At 37.0% G+C, this 19,435-nt stretch overlaps 1 protein-coding gene across 10 annotated transcripts in view; it reads left to right on the top strand.

Annotated features, from left to right (window-relative positions):
- Nucleotides 1–19,435, top strand: part of UEVLD (UEV and lactate/malate dehyrogenase domains) — a 57,605-nt gene that overhangs the window by 17,138 nt on the left and 21,032 nt on the right. For 5 of the 10 annotated variants that reach the window (XR_011541235.1, XR_011541234.1, XM_008530531.2 and 2 more), the window contains 5 exons: nt 1,716–1,781; nt 6,884–7,047; nt 13,163–13,298; nt 14,031–14,149; nt 17,106–17,208. Coding sequence is in view for 8 of the 10 variants with exons in the window: in XM_008530531.2 (XP_008528753.1) it covers nt 1,716–1,781; nt 6,884–7,047; nt 13,163–13,298; nt 14,031–14,149; nt 17,106–17,208 (588 nt within the window). In the remaining 2 variants the exon portion in view is untranslated. Of the gene's footprint in view, nt 1–1,715; nt 1,782–5,789; nt 5,815–6,883; nt 7,048–13,162; nt 13,299–14,030; nt 14,150–17,105; nt 17,209–19,435 lie in introns of those variants that run through there. The other 5 variants (XM_070624452.1, XM_008530532.2, XM_070624455.1 and 2 more) reach the window with 3 other exon arrangements.

Below are 19,435 nucleotides of genomic sequence, written 5' to 3'. Positions count from 1 at the left end.
TTTCAGGACCCATGAATTAGTCAAAATATACAGTTTTGGAAAACTCCTTTATTCTACATGGGTATGTTTTATATTTGAATTCATTTGGGTTAAGAAAATTTATCTAATGCAGATTTATATATTAGAAATTTTGAGAAATTATTGAAGTATTTCTTAGGAATAGCTAATTTTTTATGTGGAAGAAATGATTCGATTCTGGCCCATCAGTGACTGCCTCTGTTGATTAGCACCTAGTTAACTGGTGCTACGTAAATGCCCGGATCGGGGAGATAGCAGCTACTATTTATTTAATGCCAGATGTGCTTCCAAATGTTTATCTATGTTATCTTACATGTTTTACAACCAAAACTGTGACGTAGGTGTTATCATTTTCATTTTTCAGATAAAGAAGCTGAGGCTCAGAGAGTGTAAATACCTTGCTCACGATTACATAGCTGGTTAGGGATGGAGTTGGGGTTTGTACGCATGTCCGTCTTGCCCTCTGCTTGAATATGGCTTGTTCTTTCACAATATCTGTCTTCATCATATAGATTTAAAGCTTTATTGTACCAGTTAATTCTTATTTTCGTTTCCTCATCTAGAGAAAGTGAGCTAAAGTGCCATTAAACCTGCAACAATAATACTGTCAATGTACGTTTTGTTATTGAAGACAATGATAGTCACGTATTCTAATTACTTCTGTTTTGGCTTTTGAATAATTTGATTGGACAATGAATATTTACACCTCTAGTTTCTCTGCCACATTTCTAGGTTTTTCTGTGTTCTGGAGTAACAATCCCTGTTCCGCTCCTCTTTCCATTTTAGTTTTTGCCGCAGAGATCCCTTCACCCTTTGTCCCCTTTCACTCAAATAGTTCAAGGTGAACAGTTGTGCTTCTGTACACTCTTGGCCTTGGGTTTTCTGTCAGCCTGATTTTCTCTTTTCCCTTTCTAATAGGTCATCAAATCTATTTAGAACTTTTTCTTCCACTGCCTAAATAGTATAGTTACTGAGGTTCCGAAAGGACTACATTCCAAGGCAGCTGGATAGTTTGAAACCAGAGGTAGTGTTTTCTGTATTCAGTTCAGAGATTAGGACATTAATTCTCCACCAGTGTGTCCCACTTATTGATTGGTAAGTTGGAATTTCAGGGATGTGAAGGTTGAAAGAAGGCTGACAATAATGGAGTTAGAGGAACCAAAGAAGATAATGACTGAGCTTTCTAAAAGGTCACTTTAAAAAATAAAGCTAACATTTTTTCTGATTATAAAAGTTATAATCTGATTTCTGAAAGTGATTATGACTGATTTGTTACATGTGACAATTACTCGACAATGTGCCCACATTTTATAATCCTTTACTTCTTACTAAGTGCTTTCACATTATCTCATTTGATCCTTATGACAATTTTATGGTGCAGTCTTATCATCTTTGTTTTATAGATGATGAAACTGAAGGTCAAAGAGATTAACCAAAAGTCACAGGCCTCTAAGTGGAGAAAGCAGGCCTAGAACTTGGGGTTTCAGTATCAAAGTTCTGTGTTCTTTCAACTACCCTCTCTGGTTTGTAAGAAAACAGCATCTGGTCATTTCCCTTCATCAGCACATTTACTGATTCCTAGATGCTGGTATTTAGAAGTTATGTGTGTTTCTGTATGTGTTTGTATACACGTGTGCACTTTAATACAGTTCTTCCTACTTCTGATTGCACATTTTGGGGCCTTTTTTTTCTTCCAGTTTTCAAAGATAGTTCCCAGAAAGACCTGCTGAATTTCACTGGCACTGTTCCTGTGATGTATCATGGTAAGTATGGAAGTTGAGAAGATGTGGGAATTTTCTAAAAGAGTGGTTTAATAAGAACTTACATTTATTTAGTGCCATAGCACTCTCAAAGTGTTTTCACATGTATGTGATCTATACAGAACCTTATTGGATATAGCAGAATGCTGTCCTGGTCAAGGAAGGCCTAGGTTAATATCGCAAATTCAGTTCAGTTCAACGCATGTTTATTTATTGAGTGTCAACTGTGTGCCCACTACTCTGCCAGGGGCTGGGATGCAGAGGAGAGCCAGGCAGACAGGCCTGCTCTGGTGGCGAGTTGTGTCTGCTTTCCACAGCATCCTGCGGGCATCCCACCTTTTTCTCCATTACCTCAGTGTCTTCTCCCTCTGAGTGACGTGGCCTTATCCCCATTCTATAAGTGAGCTGATCTTAGCCTGGTCAAGTGATTTACCTAGGGGCACACAGCTGGGATCAGGCTGGAACTTCAAACTCCAGTAGGAAAATTTTAAAACATAGGGGTGATTAAAGCTCAAAGTAAGCAGCATATTTTCAGGTGGCCTGGCAGGTTCAAATTGCTGTGTTTACCCAAAAAGAAAAAAAATCACTAACTTCCCTGTACTTAGATCTTCCTATTTATCCAGACCTACTGCCTCTAACACTCAACAGGACTAACCTTTCAGATGGCTGTCGTGGGAGACTACTCACATAATGTGATTTGAAGAACACCAGTGGTTCCAATGGATTTCCCTGAAGTGGTACCTGAAATTCCACAGTTAAAAACTCATTTCTCTTTTAAAATACAAGTAATTCCAGGAGGGATAACATCCCAAACTAGTCATATACAGTGCTGTGTTTATAGAAGATGCTTGGTAAATCTTTGTTGACTGATTGATTAGTTTATTGATTACTGACTGGAGGGCTTAGGAATAAGTGAACTTACTGGGCATTTGGAAGAGGAGGTGCACGGCACAAGGACTGAGGAGGATTTGGAAACCAAGTGGGGGAGAACAGTGGAGTTTGCTGTCTCTTACAAAGGATTCAGCACTGTATGATGGGAATACATTGCCCAAAAGACGCCAAGAAGCTATATTTGGGGGGACTTTTTTCAAAGTAGGCGCTTCCTTATGGTAGTTCCTAGACTGTTAGAAACCTTCCTTAATTTCTTCCTCCCTGTGATGACTTATTGCCAGAGGTGCCCTTGTGTTTTGTTCTGCCTCTGTTTGTGTCTCACTGTGTCACCTCCTTTGGCACAGGATATGCATAGGAATTCAGTTTGGTTTTTACTCATAGGAATATGGTTGCAGATGAAAGTAGGCAGCATCAGGCTCTGCAGCAATTGCAGTGAGGAAGGCAGAACACACACAGAGTTGAGTTTGATTTTCCTTCTTTGCTCCTCTACTGCCAAACTCTCAGACTGTTTTCTGGCTGCCTAGAGAACTTTACTCAGACCTAGTCCCCATTACTTGTTTTCTGCATTTATTATGGTTAGATGTTGGAAAGGGAGAGAGAATTGTTACCCACTCCCTTGAAAAATTGATTGATTTTACTCACAGTACTTACCCACTCCAGTGATTTCAAGGGTAGCTGCATATTAGCAGAGGAGCTTATGAATTTAAATGAATCATTGCTTAGTAGCATTTCAGTTTCTAAGACAGTGTGGGGAGATAACAGGAGGGCATAAAAGTTAATACCACCAGTAAGATGCCCCTTGTTGGCACTCTGCCTCTCTTAGATCTGTGGAGTTATGTCCTTGCTTCTTATGCTGGGTCTGCCATGGTAGTAGTGGTACCTACAATGCCTTTTTTTTTTTTTTTTTGCAGTACATTTTTTTTCTTTACTTTTGACTAGAATTATATCAACTCAGTGTGCTGCACACTAGTTATTTCCTGCTGATCAGAAGGTCAGAATGTATTATCTTTCTTATCTGAAAAATGGGCCAATAGTAGAGCCTAACTCTAGAATTGTGAGGATTAAATGAATTACTTATAAGTAAAGCTCTTGGCCTAGTGCCTGGTACATAGTAAGTGCTTAAGAAATCTTGGCCATTATTATTTGCGTATATTTCTTTTAGTTACTAGTTTGTTGGTGTAATAATAATACACGCTCATGCTAAAAAATTTAAACAATTGAGAAGAGAGGAGGTTACACTTATATCTAACCTTCCAGCCAGTCCTATTCCCCAGATGAATCTTCTTGTTGATATTTCCTTATGTATACCTGCAGAATTTTCTGGATTATCATCCCTCCAAAATTGTGTCAATGTTGTGATTACACTTTTTCTTCATCCATCATCCACCCATTCTTTAGAGATGTGTACCATCTTAATAAGATGATACCTATCTAAACTTTATGTACAGCTAGCAAGTTATATTCTTATGATGTAATTACTTTAAATCTGGGGAGTTCTGACTCTTTGGTAATGAACTACTGAAAGCTAAATGGGTCTGGTAGGAGGGAGGGCATTTGCTGACAGAAAAGAATGAGAAGGAAGGAAGGAAGAAGAGAATAGAGTACACCAGTATTGAAATCTTACCGGTTAGACCAGGATTCAGGCTCACCAGGTGCTTTGTCAGGCACGGGCTATTAAAACGCATGAACGCTGCTGCGGAGGGGCAGTGATGGAGGCATCAGATCCTTGTTAGTACCTTCAATAGATATTTCTTTCCTTTTCTTTAATGTGTAGTGATTCATACAAAAAGTGGCTCCATCGAGATTTGGACCACCACTCCAGCTATATTATGAAACAAAAAAATTTGCATGACCTAGAACAGTGGCTTTGTGACTGTGACCTGGAATAAGAAATACTTTTATATACATACATAGCTATCATATATATATGTGTGTGTGTGTTTGTGTGGGTATCTATATAACTGAAATACCATACTACCTGTAATACCTTCTATTTTCTATTCAATTCCATTTTAAAATATTATTGTTTGCAGCCCACTAAATTAATTTCGTGACCCATTTGTTGTGACTAACGTTTGAAAAACACTGGTCTAGAGTATATAACATTAGACACAGTAACTTCTGGAGGAATTTGATGGTGTGTTTCAGTACCGGTCAGTCGGTCACTGTGGTGCTATGATCATAGCATTATCTATGGCCCAACATATGCCATACTCATATTGTAAATACCTACACACTATGTATGGTGACAGATGTTAACTAGACTTATTGTGGTGATCATTTTGCAATATATACAAATATTGAATTAATTGTGTTGTATACCTGAAACTAATATTATGTTATGTGTCGATTATACCTCAATAAAAAAAGTTTTAAAAAATACTTAGATGAGGGGTTGGCCCCGTGGCTGAGTGGTTAAGTTCGTGCGCTCCGCTGCAGGCGGCCCAGCGTTTCATTGGTTCGAATCCTGGGCGCAGACATGGCACTGCTTGTCAAACCACGCTGAGGCAGCGTCCCACATGCCACAACTAGAAGGACCCACAACGAAGAATACACAACTATGTACTGGGGGACTTTGGGGAGAAAAAGGAAAAAAAAAAAATACTTAGATGAAAGTAGAAAAGGAATATCGTTCTGAGAACTGCTGATATAAAATAGTAGACCTCAGGTATTAAGACATTTCTGTAAGGTACTGATTTTCACTTCTAGCTGCACATTAGAATTACATGGGAAGCTTTTAAAAAAGTGTTGTCCACACCCCATCCCACTGAATCAGAAACTTTGGGGGCGTGGCCTGGGTATTAGTATGTTTCAGAGTTCCTTAAGTTTTTCTAATGTTTAGGCAGGGCTGAGTATCATTGTACTTTAGGGGAGGAGGAGCAAGATGAAAAAAGTAGCTTTCAGTGGAAGGAGAATTTCCTTAGTAAGAAAAGGATTGCAGTGGAAAAGAAAACTATTTTTATTTTTACCTGGTCTATTTCCAAAATGTATTTGAGGTAATTGCAAAAATTGCCAATTTTTTTTATGGTATTTACTATGTCATGTACTGTTCTAAGCATTTTACGTCCATTCATTTCATTCTCACAACAACCCTATGCTATTATTATTCCCATTTTATAGAGGAAGAAATTAAGGGACAGAGAAGGTAAGTAACTTGCCTAAAATCATATAGCTAGTAATATGTTGAACTAGGATTTAAACCTAGGCGTTCTTGCTCCTGAGCAGCCTTGTTCTTAAGTACAGTGAAAGACATATGCAATAAGACTATGGAAGTGGGAATAAATATCAAGAGATACAATAGAACAGCTAAGGCAGTTTATCAGATTTCTAGTTTAAGGTTAGGTTTTTGCACTTGTATTAGGTTTAGCTTTGGGCTTCCTGGCAACCAAGGCAGTCAGAGATTTTGGCTCTTGGAAGGCATGATATTCATGGTTACAACTGGAAGAGCATACACTCAAGTTCCTATCTCAGTATACTAAAATGTAAGAACCATTGGACAAGGTGACTGTTAGGGCCATTTTCAGCTCTAAGTTCTACATGTTTAATGCAGCTTGTATGGTATAGTGTCTGCAATTAATGAGCAACTTGAGAGCTAGTATCAAATTCATCTTTGCTCATTCATTCATCTTTTCATTTGTTTATTCATTCACTAATTCTTATTTATATAAGAAACTTTTATTGAGCAGCAAGTATGTTAGGCACTATACTTGGTGTAGGGGATATAGAAATGAATAATACATTATCCTTTCTAGAAGTTTACAGTGTAAAAAAGAGAAACAGACATGTAGGCAAATAACTTCAATGCAGAATAAGTATAAAAATAGAAACAGTCCACTGTCTTTCAAGAAAGATGAGATAGCTCTGCTATGAGATATGAGAACTATGAGAGAGTTCTGGTAGAACAAGAAAGGTTACACAGAGAAGATGCTGTATCCCAAACTCCTGGCACAGTACGTCCTATAAATGTTTATTGAATTGAATTGGATGAGCTGACCATTGTCTTAATTAAATTTCCTCTAATGTTTTGGTGGCACTTTAATGGGAACATGTTTCCAATGTGAATGTGGATGAAAATGGGGAAACAGGCCTTGATTTCCATAAATCCTGTATATGTAAACTTGACTATATGTCTTGAAATGCCACCCAGCTGTACCATAAATATAATGTGTATGCTTCATTATTGTTTGAAGATGTGTTTATTTTGTCTCAAATAGGTAATACATATAACATACCAATTCGTTTGTGGATTTTGGATTCTCACCCTTTTGCTCCCCCCATTTGCTTCTTAAAGCCAACTGCAAATATGGGAATCTCAGTTGGAAAACATGTGGATGCTCAAGGCAGAATATACTTGCCCTATCTCCAAAATTGGAGCCACGTAAGATCAATTTGGATTTTCTTTTAAAAGTTTTTGTTTTACCGAATATTTGCCTTTGATCCTAATAGTCAAATAAGTTACTGAATTTTCTTCAATGATATTCTTCATGCGGTCTCTAAGAGTAATTTGAAATTGAGCTCCCTGGGGTCACCCAGGTCCTAGAACGCTGATGACAGCAGCCTGCTTGAAGCTGCTATCTCCAGGTCTGGGAGCCAACTGTCGTTCACTCTCAGCCTTTTGATAGCTGTTTGCTGCTTGATAAAGCACATGGAAAGCTACTAGCAAGATATTAGGACATAATTTTCTAGTCCCTCTCTATTAAAGAGTCTTATCTAATCTATGTATTTATTTGTAGTTTTGCCCTTTTTTGACCTTTATGCAGATTGACTCATGCTGTATATAGCATGCTTTGTTTTAACTGAGTGTTAAGTTTTAAAAATTTACCCATGTTGATGTATGTAACTGTAGTTTATTTGCTTTACAAGTCCTCACATTATGCAATTTTATATTCTGAATTTTTTATCTACCATTATGTTGAGCATTTCTCCTTATTAAACAATATTTTCAGAATACGTGGTTTTAATGGTTGCCTGATGATCTAGCATAAGGATATTGCATAATGTATTTACAGATTGTTCTGTTGTTAGAAATTTAATGATGAGCATCTTTAAATATATGTAAATATAAATGTTTATGTATATCTTATAAATCTTCAATGATTTCATAATGATAAATTTCTAGGAATGGAATTATTGGATCAAAGGCTATAAATATTTTGAAGGCTATTCTCATATGTTGCCAAATTGGCCTCCAAAAGGTAGACAAAATGTTGTATTTCTACCGTCAGTAGAAATCAGTACAGGAGATTACCTGCTTTATAGCACCCTTGCTGCAACAGAAGTGTTATCATGAAAACAAAACAAACCTTTGCTCATCTGTATATGTTTACTTAGAAGGATGTAGGATATACGCTCATTTTTGTAAGTAATTAAAATTTTTATGAAAGGATAATTTATAATATATTTATATGTATCCAGAAAGTTGTAGGACAGGATATTTCAGAGTTGTGTGAGGTTGGAGTAAAGGATGGCGTTAGGATTATCACTTCTTATTTTATGTACATCCATAAAAAGGTGTGCAATTGTGGACACATTTTACTTTGTTTTTATAGTTTTCTATATTTTTTATATATGGAAAACCTTTAAAAAAATAAGAAACAGAAAAAGAAAGGATGCACACCAAATTGTCAGTAGAGGAGTTTAAGTGGGAAACATTGACCTTTCACTTTATGGACTTGTACATTGTTTGCAGTACTTGGTGACTTGAATAATAAGATTACCAGTTAAATGTGATGAATTAGGCATGATAAAAATTTGTCAGTTAGTTGGACCTGGCCCCATGGCCGAGTGGTTAAGTTCACACACTCTGCTTCGGTGGCCCAGTGTTTCGCCGGTTCGAATCCTGGGTGCGGACATGGCACTGCTCATCAAGCCATGCTGAGGCAGCATCCCATATGCCACAACTAGAAGGACCCACAACTAAAAATACACAACTGTGTACCGGGGGGCTTTGGGAGAAAAAGGAAAAATTTAAAAAAAATTTTTTTTAAATTGTGAGTTGGAAGGACAAAAATGATGTCTTGATCTTAATGTTTAGTTCTTTGGTTATTTGAGGAATTTAAATCTTTTTCATATATTTATTGATCATATATGTTTCTTCTTTTTTGAATTATCTCCTTCATTCATTTTTACCCTTCTTCTTCTTTTTTTTTTTTTTTAATTATCCTCAAACAATATTTTGACATCTGTGCCCTGTTGTAGGAATTCATATTTCCTGATTCCTCTTTCTGGTTTTCTTTGGCATCTCTTTTCATAATTTTGTTTGTTTGTTCAATAAATACTCAGAGTTAGTTCTATAATCTCATTGAGGTTTGTGCTTGATTTCAGTTCAGATGGTCTTGATTTCATTTTACTATTCTGAGCCTTTTTATTAAAAGCTAAAACTAGTCTTAAGAAGACATTACATTATTTAAATTGTCCTATTTAAAAGTTCTACAGTAACTAAGTTCCACAAGCAATTGTAATTATGATTGTGTACTATAATTATATAGAATTTTGGAGCTAGTGGTAATCTAGAGGTTGTCTAGGCCAAGGACTGCAGATATTTTCCCTAGAGATTCACTGTGCTACATTAGGCCTACAGAATTTTGTTTGAACAGCACAGTGATTTTTTTTTGTTCTTAATATGAATTTGAATGCCTATTTGTGTACTCTTTCCAATGTGCCACAATAACCATCTCCCCCAATTTTTTTTTTTTTTTTTTTTTGAGGAAGATTAGCCCTGGGCTAACATCTGCTGTCAGTCCTCCTCTTTTTGCTGAGGAAGACTGGCCCTGAGCTAACATCCATGCCCATCTTCCTCTACTTTATATGTGGGATGCCTACCACAGCATAGCTTGCTGAGCAGTGCCATGTCTGCACCTGGGATCTGAACCGGCAAACCCTGGGCCGCCACAGCGGAACATGTGCACTTAACTGCTGCGCCACTGTGCCAGCCTCTTGTTAAGAGTTTTTATCATAAATGGCTGTTGGATCTGTCAAATGCTTTCTCTGCGTCTATTGAGATGATCTCCTGGTTTTTATTCCTCATTTTGTTAATGTTTATCACATTGATTGATTTGTGGATGTTGAACCATCCCTGTGTCCCTGGTATGAATCCCACTTGATCATGATGTGTGCTCCTGTTGATGTATTGCTGTATTCAGGTTGCCAATATTTTCTTGAGGATTTTTGCATCTGTGGTCATCAGCTGTATTGTCCTATAGTTTTCCTTTTTTGTGTTGTCCTTGTCAGGCTTTGATATCAGAGTGATATTGGCCTTGTAGAATGTGTTAGGACACATTCCATCTTCCCTAATTTTGGGGAATAGCTTGAGAAGGATAGGTATTAAATCCTCTCTGAAAGTTTGGTAGAATTCGCCAGGGAAGCCGTCTGGTCCTGAGCTTTTGTTTTTTGGGCCATTTTTGATTGTTGTTTCAATCAGTTTGGGCTGTTTTTGGTTACTGTTTCAATCTATTTACTTATGATTGGTCTATTCAGAGTATCTATTTTTATTGATTCAGCTTTGGGAGGTTGTAAGAGTCTAAGAATTTATCCATTTCTTCTAGATTGTCCATTTTGTTGGCATATAGCTTTTCATAGTATTCTCTTATAATCCTTTGTATTTCTGTGGTATCCATTGTAATTTCTCCTCTTTCATTTGTAATTTTATTTATCTGAGCTTTCTCTCTTTTTTTCTTTGTAAATCTGGCTGTGGGTTTGTCAATTTTATCTTTTCAAAGAACCAGCTCTTTGTTTCATTGATCCTTTCTACTACCTTTTTTGTTTCAATAGCATTTATTTCTGCTCTTATTTTTATTATTTCTCTCCTGCTGACTTTGGGCTTTGTCTGTTCTTCTTTTTCTAATTTAGTTAGGTGTAGTTTGAGATTGCTCATTTGGGATTTTTCTTGTTTGTTAAAGTAAGCCTGTATTGCAATGAATTTCCCTCTTAGTACCATTTTTGCTGCATCCCATATGAATTCGTATGGTATGTTTTCATTTTCATTTGTTTCCAAATATTTTTTGATTTCTCCTTTAATTTCTTCAATGATCCATTGGTTGTTCAATAGCATGTTGTTTAGTCTCCACATCTTTGTCCCTTTCGCAGCTTTTTTCTTTTAATTAATTTCTAGCTTCATAGCATTGTGATAAGAAAAGATGCTTGTTATTATTTCAATCTTCTTAAATTTATTGAGGCTTGCCTTGTTTCCCAGTGTGTGGTCTATCCTTGAGAATGTTCTCTGTGCACTTGAGAAGAATGTGTAATCTGCTATTTTTGGATGGAGTGTTCTATATATGTCTAATAAGTCCAACTGGTCTAGCCTTTCATTTAATTCCACTGATTCCTTGTTGACTTTCTGTTTGGATGATCTATCCATTGATGTGAGTGGAGTGTTGAGGTCCTCTACTATTATTGTGTTATTATTAATACCTCCTTTTAAGTTTGTTAACAATTGCTTTATGTACTTTGGTGCTCCTATGTTGGGTGCATAGATATTTGTGTTATGTCTTCTTGGTGGAGTGTCCCTTTGATCATTATATACTGCCCCTCTTTGTCTCTCTTTACCTGTTTTATCTTGAAGTCTACTTTGTCTGCTATAAGTATAGCAACACCTGCTTTCTTTTGTTTGCCATTAGCTTGGAGTATCGTCTTCCATCCCTTCACTCTAAGCCTGTGTTTGTCGTTGGAGCTGAGATGTGTTTCCTGGAGGTAGCATATTGTTGGGTCTTGTTCTTTAATCCATCTTGCCACTCTATGTCTTTTTATTGGGGAATTCAATCCGTTTACATTTAGGGTGATATCGATATATGAGTGCTTAATGCTGCCATTTTATCACTCGTTTTCCAGTTCTTCTGCATTTTCTTTGTTTCTCGTCCTGTGTGTTTTAGTCTATCAATTGAGTTATGTAGTTTTTTATGTTGTGTTTCTTTGTTTTCTCCTTATTTGTCATTTGTGTCTCTGTTCTGCTTTTTTGTTTAGTGGTTACCATGAAGTTTGTATTCAAACCTCATAGATAAGATAGTCCATTTTCTGATGGCCTCTTATCTCCTTAAACTAAACTGATTCAATCCCCTGTCTCTTCTCTTCTTATGTTGTTTTTCCATCTTATTCCGTCTTGTGTTGTGAGTTTGTGATTAAAATGACAAGATTATCTTTGTTTTTGGTGTTTTCCTTCCCTTTATCTTTAATGTTTTACTTGAGTATTTGCTAACCTGTTGTATAGCTACAATTTTCTGATTTTGTCTACCTATTTATCTCCTCACTCCAGGCTTTGTAACCCCTTTCTCCATTTTTTTTTTCAGGTATGAGGGCCTTCTTGAGGATTTCTTGTGTGTGTGTGTGGGGGGGGGGCGTTAGGGGGTGGTGGGTGGTGGTCTTGTGGCTACAAACTCCCTTAGCTTTTGTTTATCTGGGAAAGTTTTACTTCTCCGTCATTTCTGAAGGATATTTTCACTGGAGAGAGTATTCTTGGCTGAAAATTTTTGTCCTTCAAGGATTTGAATATGTTATTCCATTCTCTCCTAGGCTAGGGTCTGTAAGGTTTCTGCAGAGAAATCTGCTGAAAGCCTGATAGGGATTCCTTTGTAGCTTATTTTCTTCTGCCTTGTTGCCCTTAGTATTTTTTGTCATTCACTTTTCCCAGTTTCACTACTATATGCCTTGCAGTAGGTCTTTTTACATTGATGTATTTAGAAGAGCTGATAGATTCTTTCATGTGGATTTCCATCTCCTTCCCCAGGTTTGGGAAGTTCTTGCTATTATTTCTTTGAATGCTTTCTCTTACCCCCTTCCACCTCCTCTAAGGGAGGCTCTGGCACCTCTACCTCCCAACATATCGCTGTGGGGGTCTCTCAGACATCTTTTGTGTCACATGGATGTTCTCTCTTGGAATATAAATGTCTTTTTCATTGTATTGTGGAGAGGAGAGTTCACCAGGAGAGCTCCTTCTGCCATGATGCTGATGTCACTCTCTTGTATAAGTCTGCAATTATTTTAAAATAAAAACTTAAAAAAAGACAGACAGACTGTTCCTAAATATAGGTACTCTGCTAATAAGCACCTTCATGGTATTTTCTCATTTTTTAGCATTTCTCCCTACTTTTCAGTTAAAAGAATTAAGTGATTTATTTATTTATTTTTTGCTGAGGAAGATTCACCCTTGGCTAACATCCATGCCAGTCTTCCTCTATTTTTTAGTATGTGGGCTGCCAGCACAGCATGGTCACTAACAGAGCAGTGTAGGTGCATGCCCAGGAACCAAACCTGGGCTGCTGAAGGGGAACACGCTGAACTTAACCACTAAGCCACTGGGGCTGGCCCAAGAATTAAGTCGTTGTTCAGTTAAAAATATTAAAACAGTTAAAAGTATCACATAATTTGTATGATAGTTTTGAAAAACTGAGAGCATGATGCAATATTTTCTTTTGGTTAACTTGATACAATGTGTAGGTTAACAAGGTCATATTCTTTAGCAAAATTTTTACCTAACTTTTCCCTTTGTGTGTATTCTGCAGCCTAAATCTGTCATTGTTGGATTAATTAAAGAAATGATTGCCAAATTTCAAGAGGAACTTCCTCTGTATTCTCTACCATCATCTGATGAAGCGCGGCAGGTGGACTTGCTAGCCTATATTGCAAAAATCACTGAAGGTTTGTATTTTTATTAATCAAAGAGTTATGAATTTACCATTTCTTACTAGTATCATTTACTCTCTGCTAGTTGATTTTTTAACAAATATGTGTGTGTATATGTACATATCTGTGTTGAGTCAAAAATTCCTGTACATCTGTCATAGGGTAAATGTTATCATACAGTTCCAGTGGATGTGGCTTCTTAAAATGCAAAAGATTACTCTTATGCTGGCAGATAAAATAATTTTGTTTTGTTCAAAACCACTTGATAGATATTAACAATCCCAAACCTTTTTCGTTATATGCTTATATGGCTTTTTGCATCATTCAATATATTGGACCAGAAAATCTATGATTCTTAATGTTTCTCATTGAGGAGAAAAGCAAAATATCCATGCTTGTAAAATTTAGTAAGGTGTTAAGCATTTTTTTGCATTGTGGACCAGAGCAGTAAGAATCAGGATTATTTTCAGAATTATGGGAATCCTGGTTTTTTAGTCTTATATAATATTTTTTAAATGTTTGGAAAGATGCATTCTTTTTAAAAGGGTACCTTTATTTAGTGGAATATTTAGTATGAGAGTCCTGTCTTTCTTGCATTTCACTCGTTAAGCAAGTAGTTTGAGTGCCTATTGTGGACTAGCACCATGTTTTCTGTCCCAGTTACTAAAGGTTGGTGTATTTTTTTTAAGATGCTACAAAGATTTTTGATATTTTTAAATTCTCATGATAATCCACTTTCCTTTCTAGGTGTCTCAGACATAAATTCAAAGAACTGGGCAAATCAGGAGAATAAAACAATAAACAAAATTACTGTGGTTGGAGGTGGAGAACTGGGAATTGCCTGCACATTAGCAATTTCAGCAAAGGTATGTCAGCTTAGTGGTTATAAATCCATTTATCATATCGCTACACTTTTAGGCAGTGTATGTTTAACATACAAGAAATAATGGCTTCATTTTGTCATGTGGGAAAACCTAATTTTGCTTTAAAATATATTTAGTGAGTTGACAAAAAAAATAGCTGAAAGCTCTCATCAGTATGTTGCCTCTTAATTAGTAGGTAGTCATGGCATGGGCTTTCAAACAGCGGTCTGAACAATGGTTTCTTCAGCTCAGTCCAAGGGAAACCTCAGCTCGACATTCATCTGACTCAGGCACAGATTGTTGTGTTTGCTGAGTCATGCCGCTTTAATTAAACTCTTATTTAATATAATACTTAATTTCAGCTCTTTCTAAAGTTAGCATTTTTAAAAGAAGATTGCATTTCTTGTGTAATTACTCCATTTTCTTGTAGGATTCTAGTTTCCAAGTTGATATTTTACAGTAGTTTGAGATTTGTTTATTTTTCCATCAGTCCTTTTTACTAGGTCTTTTCTATGTAAATTATTTTCAGAAAGGCTTAAACCCCCTGCAGAAAGGTTCAAGAGACCCTCGAGGTCCAGCATCGTAGTAACAGGACGTGTCTGTCATTTGAGGGATGCAGCCCAGGATAGAAGAGCTGTCTCTCTGTATGTTTATGTGGTAGCTGGCATTTGGTTTTCTTTTCTATTAAAATTTGATGCTTGGCCATCTAAATTCTTCCCTTTGCATTTAAGACTTACCTGTGTCTTGGAGGTAGGTTCTACTTCAGCAGATGATTACATTGTATCCAGGGAGCTGGAACATTTTAAAAGCTGGCTGCTCAGAGCACTATGTGCTACCTTTGGCTTATAATAGTTTCCTTTTCTCCACCCTTCATCTGAATACACTCTTCTCTCTTAATTGGAATTTGAATTGTTTTCAGTTCTTTTGTTACTAAATAGAATGCTTCTATAAACATTGCTTTACAAGATGCTTATTTTCTTGTCTGAATTTTCTTTTAGGTGGACGTAATCTCAAAACTAGCACTAGTGAGTCAGAGGGCATGAGTGGTTTTTATGGCACTTATTACATATTGCTAGATTGCTCTTCAGAAAAGTAGAACTAATTTATGCTGCTAATAACAACATGTACATCAATCTGACTTTTGACATCCCTAACAGTTTTGAGTTTTATCAGTTTTATTTGTGTTTGGCAAATACAGGAAGGCTCCTTAAAGTCATGTTTCTTAAACTGTTAGAAGAATCTCACTATCAGTATTTCTTTGTCTGTGAACTGTCTAGATGGAACCTTTTTTCCATTTTTCTTTGTAAACATTAGTATTTTGATACAGGGTACAATATTAAAATAGTGCAATAGTGGCCCCGATAGTGGCAGTAGTGGTAGTGGAGGTAGGAGCGGTAACTAAGCTTTACTGAACGCTTACTAGGTGCCAGGCACTCGTCCAAACACTTGGCTCGTTTTACAACAACCCTAAGGCTTAGGGATTGTCATGACTGCCATTTTACAAATGAAGAAACCAAGGCACAGGAAGTTTATGCAACTTACCCAAAGTCACACTGTTAGTAAATGGACACAGGATTTGAAGCTAGGCAATCCATTTACAGAGCCTGTGTTCGAGATCCGTACTACTCAGTGTGTGGCTTTCAGACCAGCAGCAATGGCATCATCGGAGCTCTTATTAGAAAGGCGTAATCTCAGGCCCACTCCAGACCTAGAGAAGCAAATCTGCACTTTAACAAAATCCCTGGTGATCCATCTGTTAAAGGGTGATCTCTTAAAGCTTGAGAAGCTCTGCTCCAAACCACTATGTTATGGCGCCTCATTATTGTTATTGTTATTGATGGACATTCAGGTCGTTTCTAGTCTTTTGAATATCCTTATACATATTGTATGTTTTACACATGTACTAATAAACTTGTAGGATAATTTCTGTAAATGAGATTGATGGATTAAAAGAGTTATTATGTTTTTAAATTTTGTTAGAAATTGTCAGGTTATCCCCCATATCAATTGTACCAGTGTATTGTCATACCCACAGATTATGAGAATACCTGGTTTTCCACACGACTTTTGTTAAACTTTTGGATCTTTGCATGTCTGATAAATGGCAATGGTAACTCATAATTTTCTTTGTATTTCTCTTATGAATGTGGTTAACAGTAATAAAATTAATAGGCACAATATAGAGAGGACTGTTCTCTGATGTTACAGAGCTAGTCCATAGCGGAGCTGGGTTGTTTTCTTAACTTCTGCACTTTCTGCCTGATAGTCTGGTAGATCCCTGGGTCCTGTTGCCCCTGCGCTCTAAGTTAGGAGAGATCCTCACATCCCATACTACTTTGGAAAAAGACGTCCCCCAAACGTAAACTGACTCATAGGAGTTTCCATGCTGTCGTTTACAGTCAGCTCACCAAGGCGCCCAGGCAGCCATCTATGGGCATGTGGAGTATTTTCTGTGAGATCTCTGGGGAGAGAACTGCATGATAATAAGATTTTATTTTAGATTTATGGCTATTATCTTTCCTTTTTTTAAAGAGAAACATGGCATTGGTGTTGACTTTCATGCTAGAAATGAGGTGTTAAAATGGTCAAAAAATCATTCTAAGTTCTTTCAGAGTGGACATTATGATATCAAAATGAAAACATAAACTCTAGAACAATAGCAAACATATTGAGTGCACCAAGTCATGTCTATTATTCATTACCCCATTAAAAGAAGCCTGTAATCTGTGACTTCTGAGGTAAGCCCTGTTAGATTCCAGTTTTCAGTCAAGCCTAAGGGATCACATTATTCAAGTTCATAATAATTTCTTGTTTGCATGTTCCTTTTATTGCTATTGTGTTACTTTTCCTTCATAAGACAGCATATGAAGCCTGCATATTCTCCTTTCTGAACGAATTTAAATTGAGTAAGTGGCCATGTCCAGTGTAATGCTGTTCTTTTTCTTGTTGTACTGTACAGGGCATTGCAGACAGACTGGTCCTCTTAGACCTCTCAGAAGGGACTAAAGGAGGGACGATGGACCTTGACATCTTTAATCTGCCTAATGTCGAGATCAGCAAAGGTCTGATTATTTTGCTTAAAAGATGTTTGCCTTATTTTCTCTTGTATTGAGTCCTAGAATTTTTTAAATATACTTTATTTTTTAGAGCACTTTTAGGTTCATAGCAATATTGAGCAGAAGGTACAGAGATTTCCCATATACCCCCATCCCCACACATGCCTAGCCTCCTCCATTGTCAACATCCCCCTCCAGAGTGGTGCAATTGATAAAACTACCTTGCTACAACATCATCATCTACAGTCCATAGTTTACACTATTAGGGTTCGCTCTTGTTGGTGTCCATTCTGTGGGTGAGGACATATCTATAATGATGTGCATCCACCCTTATAGTGTCCTATGGAGTAGTTTCACAGCCCTGAAAATCCTAGCGTCCTGGAATTTTAATGATGAAAGCACATCAAAGATTACCTAGTCCAAGTCCCTCATTTTACATGTTGGCAGACTAAGATTGAGATCAGATAAGTGACTTACCCAAAGTCATAGAGAGATTGTAACTGATTATCTTAACAAGAGTCAGGCAAGCAAATACCATTCAGATTGGTCAGAGGATTTATTCTCTGTTTCTGACGTGCTCTTTAGTATAAATTTGTTTTCTCTGATTGCTTCCTTTCTCATGATATGTTGGTTAAGAGCACTGGTTTTAGAGTTTGACAGATGGGGGTTTGCATCCTACCTCTGCCACATTATAGCTCTGACACTTGTCAGATTATATAATCTCTCAAAGTTCAGTTTTATCACCTGTAAAGTGGCACTAAAACCTACATCTTGGTATATTGCAAGTGCTAAACCAAGATTTAAAAAAAAAATCACATTGCTTTCACTAAAAATATACTGTTAAAATAAATTTTAATAAGAATAAAAAGGGTTGGGCCAGCCCCGTGGCTGAGTGGTTGGGTTCATGTGCTCTGCTTCGCTGGCCCAGGATTTCACCGGTTTGGATCCTGGGCACAGACTTGGCACCACTTGTCAGGCCATGCTGAGGCAGCATCCCACATGCCACAACTAGAAGGACCCACAACTAAAAATATACAACCATGTACTGGGGGACTTTGGGGAGAAAAAGGAAAAAAAAATCTTTAAAAATAAAAGAATAAAAAGAATTTTTATATCATTAATAAATAAAATTTAAAGTATTAAAAAAGTAATTCTCATCTTATCTTTTTTTTTTTCTTTTTGCTGAGGAAGATTTGCCCTAAGCTAACATCTGCTGCCAATCTTCCTCTTTTTGTATGTGAGCCGCCACCACAGCTTGGCCACTGACAGATGAGTGACATAGGTCCACACCTGAGAACCAAACCTGGGCCACTGAAGTGGAACATGCCAAACTTCACCACTAGGCCACCAGGGTTGGCCCCTTACCTTATATTTTTGATTAAAAATTTTGCATATATTTTATAATGTACATAATATATTAGTACAGACACATATATATAGGTAAATACAATATTTTGGAATGTGGGCTTAAAAATATTTTATTACTAAAGATGTGTCATCAAAAAGAATTGGAAGACCATTGAACTAGAGTAATGCTGGAGTTTATTCTTATTTAATGATCTTCCAAAACCAGCTTATAGCTCAAGTCAGGTTGTAATATGTTATAGTTGTTTGGCTTTCCTTTGCCTTTCCATTAGGTCTCCTGTATTCCTTGACCATGTTTTCCAAATAAAATATCAAGACATGGTTTCACAAGCCTGAATGTACTAAGCACAACAGTGGGTGAGAAAAGTTGCAATTATACGTATAGGTTATGAAAACTGGGTGTAACAGTTCTGGGAAGCCTCTGGATCCCTGCAGGATACAATGAATTCAGTTTCCTGCTCTGAGAGAGACGAGTAGTTGCTTTAATGATCCTTTTGTAGACCTTGTATAGAGGATCCCTTGGGGAGCTAGGTGTTCTCTTGTGCCTGTCATTTCCAGGCACTAAAGTTCTTAAGGGACCTCTTAACTCTTCCAGAACACTTTAGGAAATTCTTTAGTACATGGACCCTAGAGTCTGTGAGGCCTTGTAGGACCTGAAGAAATTGTTTCTTCCTATGTGTCTCATTAACCATCAATAACTATTGTTTCAGATAATTGAAAGAATAGAATCCTTGGAGTAGATGTATAGTGCATGTTGCTTGCCACCGAGCAGGGAATGTTGAATGAGTCCACACCATCTTGGGGCACCTTTCCTTTTCCCCTTGTTAACTTTGGTTGTACATTCCTGATAGCACTTAATTTAATTACT

The sequence above is a fragment of the Equus przewalskii genome, chromosome 6, assembly GCF_037783145.1.
Source record: "Equus przewalskii isolate Varuska chromosome 6, EquPr2, whole genome shotgun sequence".
Lineage (NCBI taxonomy): Eukaryota > Metazoa > Chordata > Mammalia > Perissodactyla > Equidae > Equus > Equus przewalskii.
The sequence above is the reverse complement of the archived record's forward strand: the minus strand, read 5'-3'. Positions and strand labels throughout refer to the sequence as shown.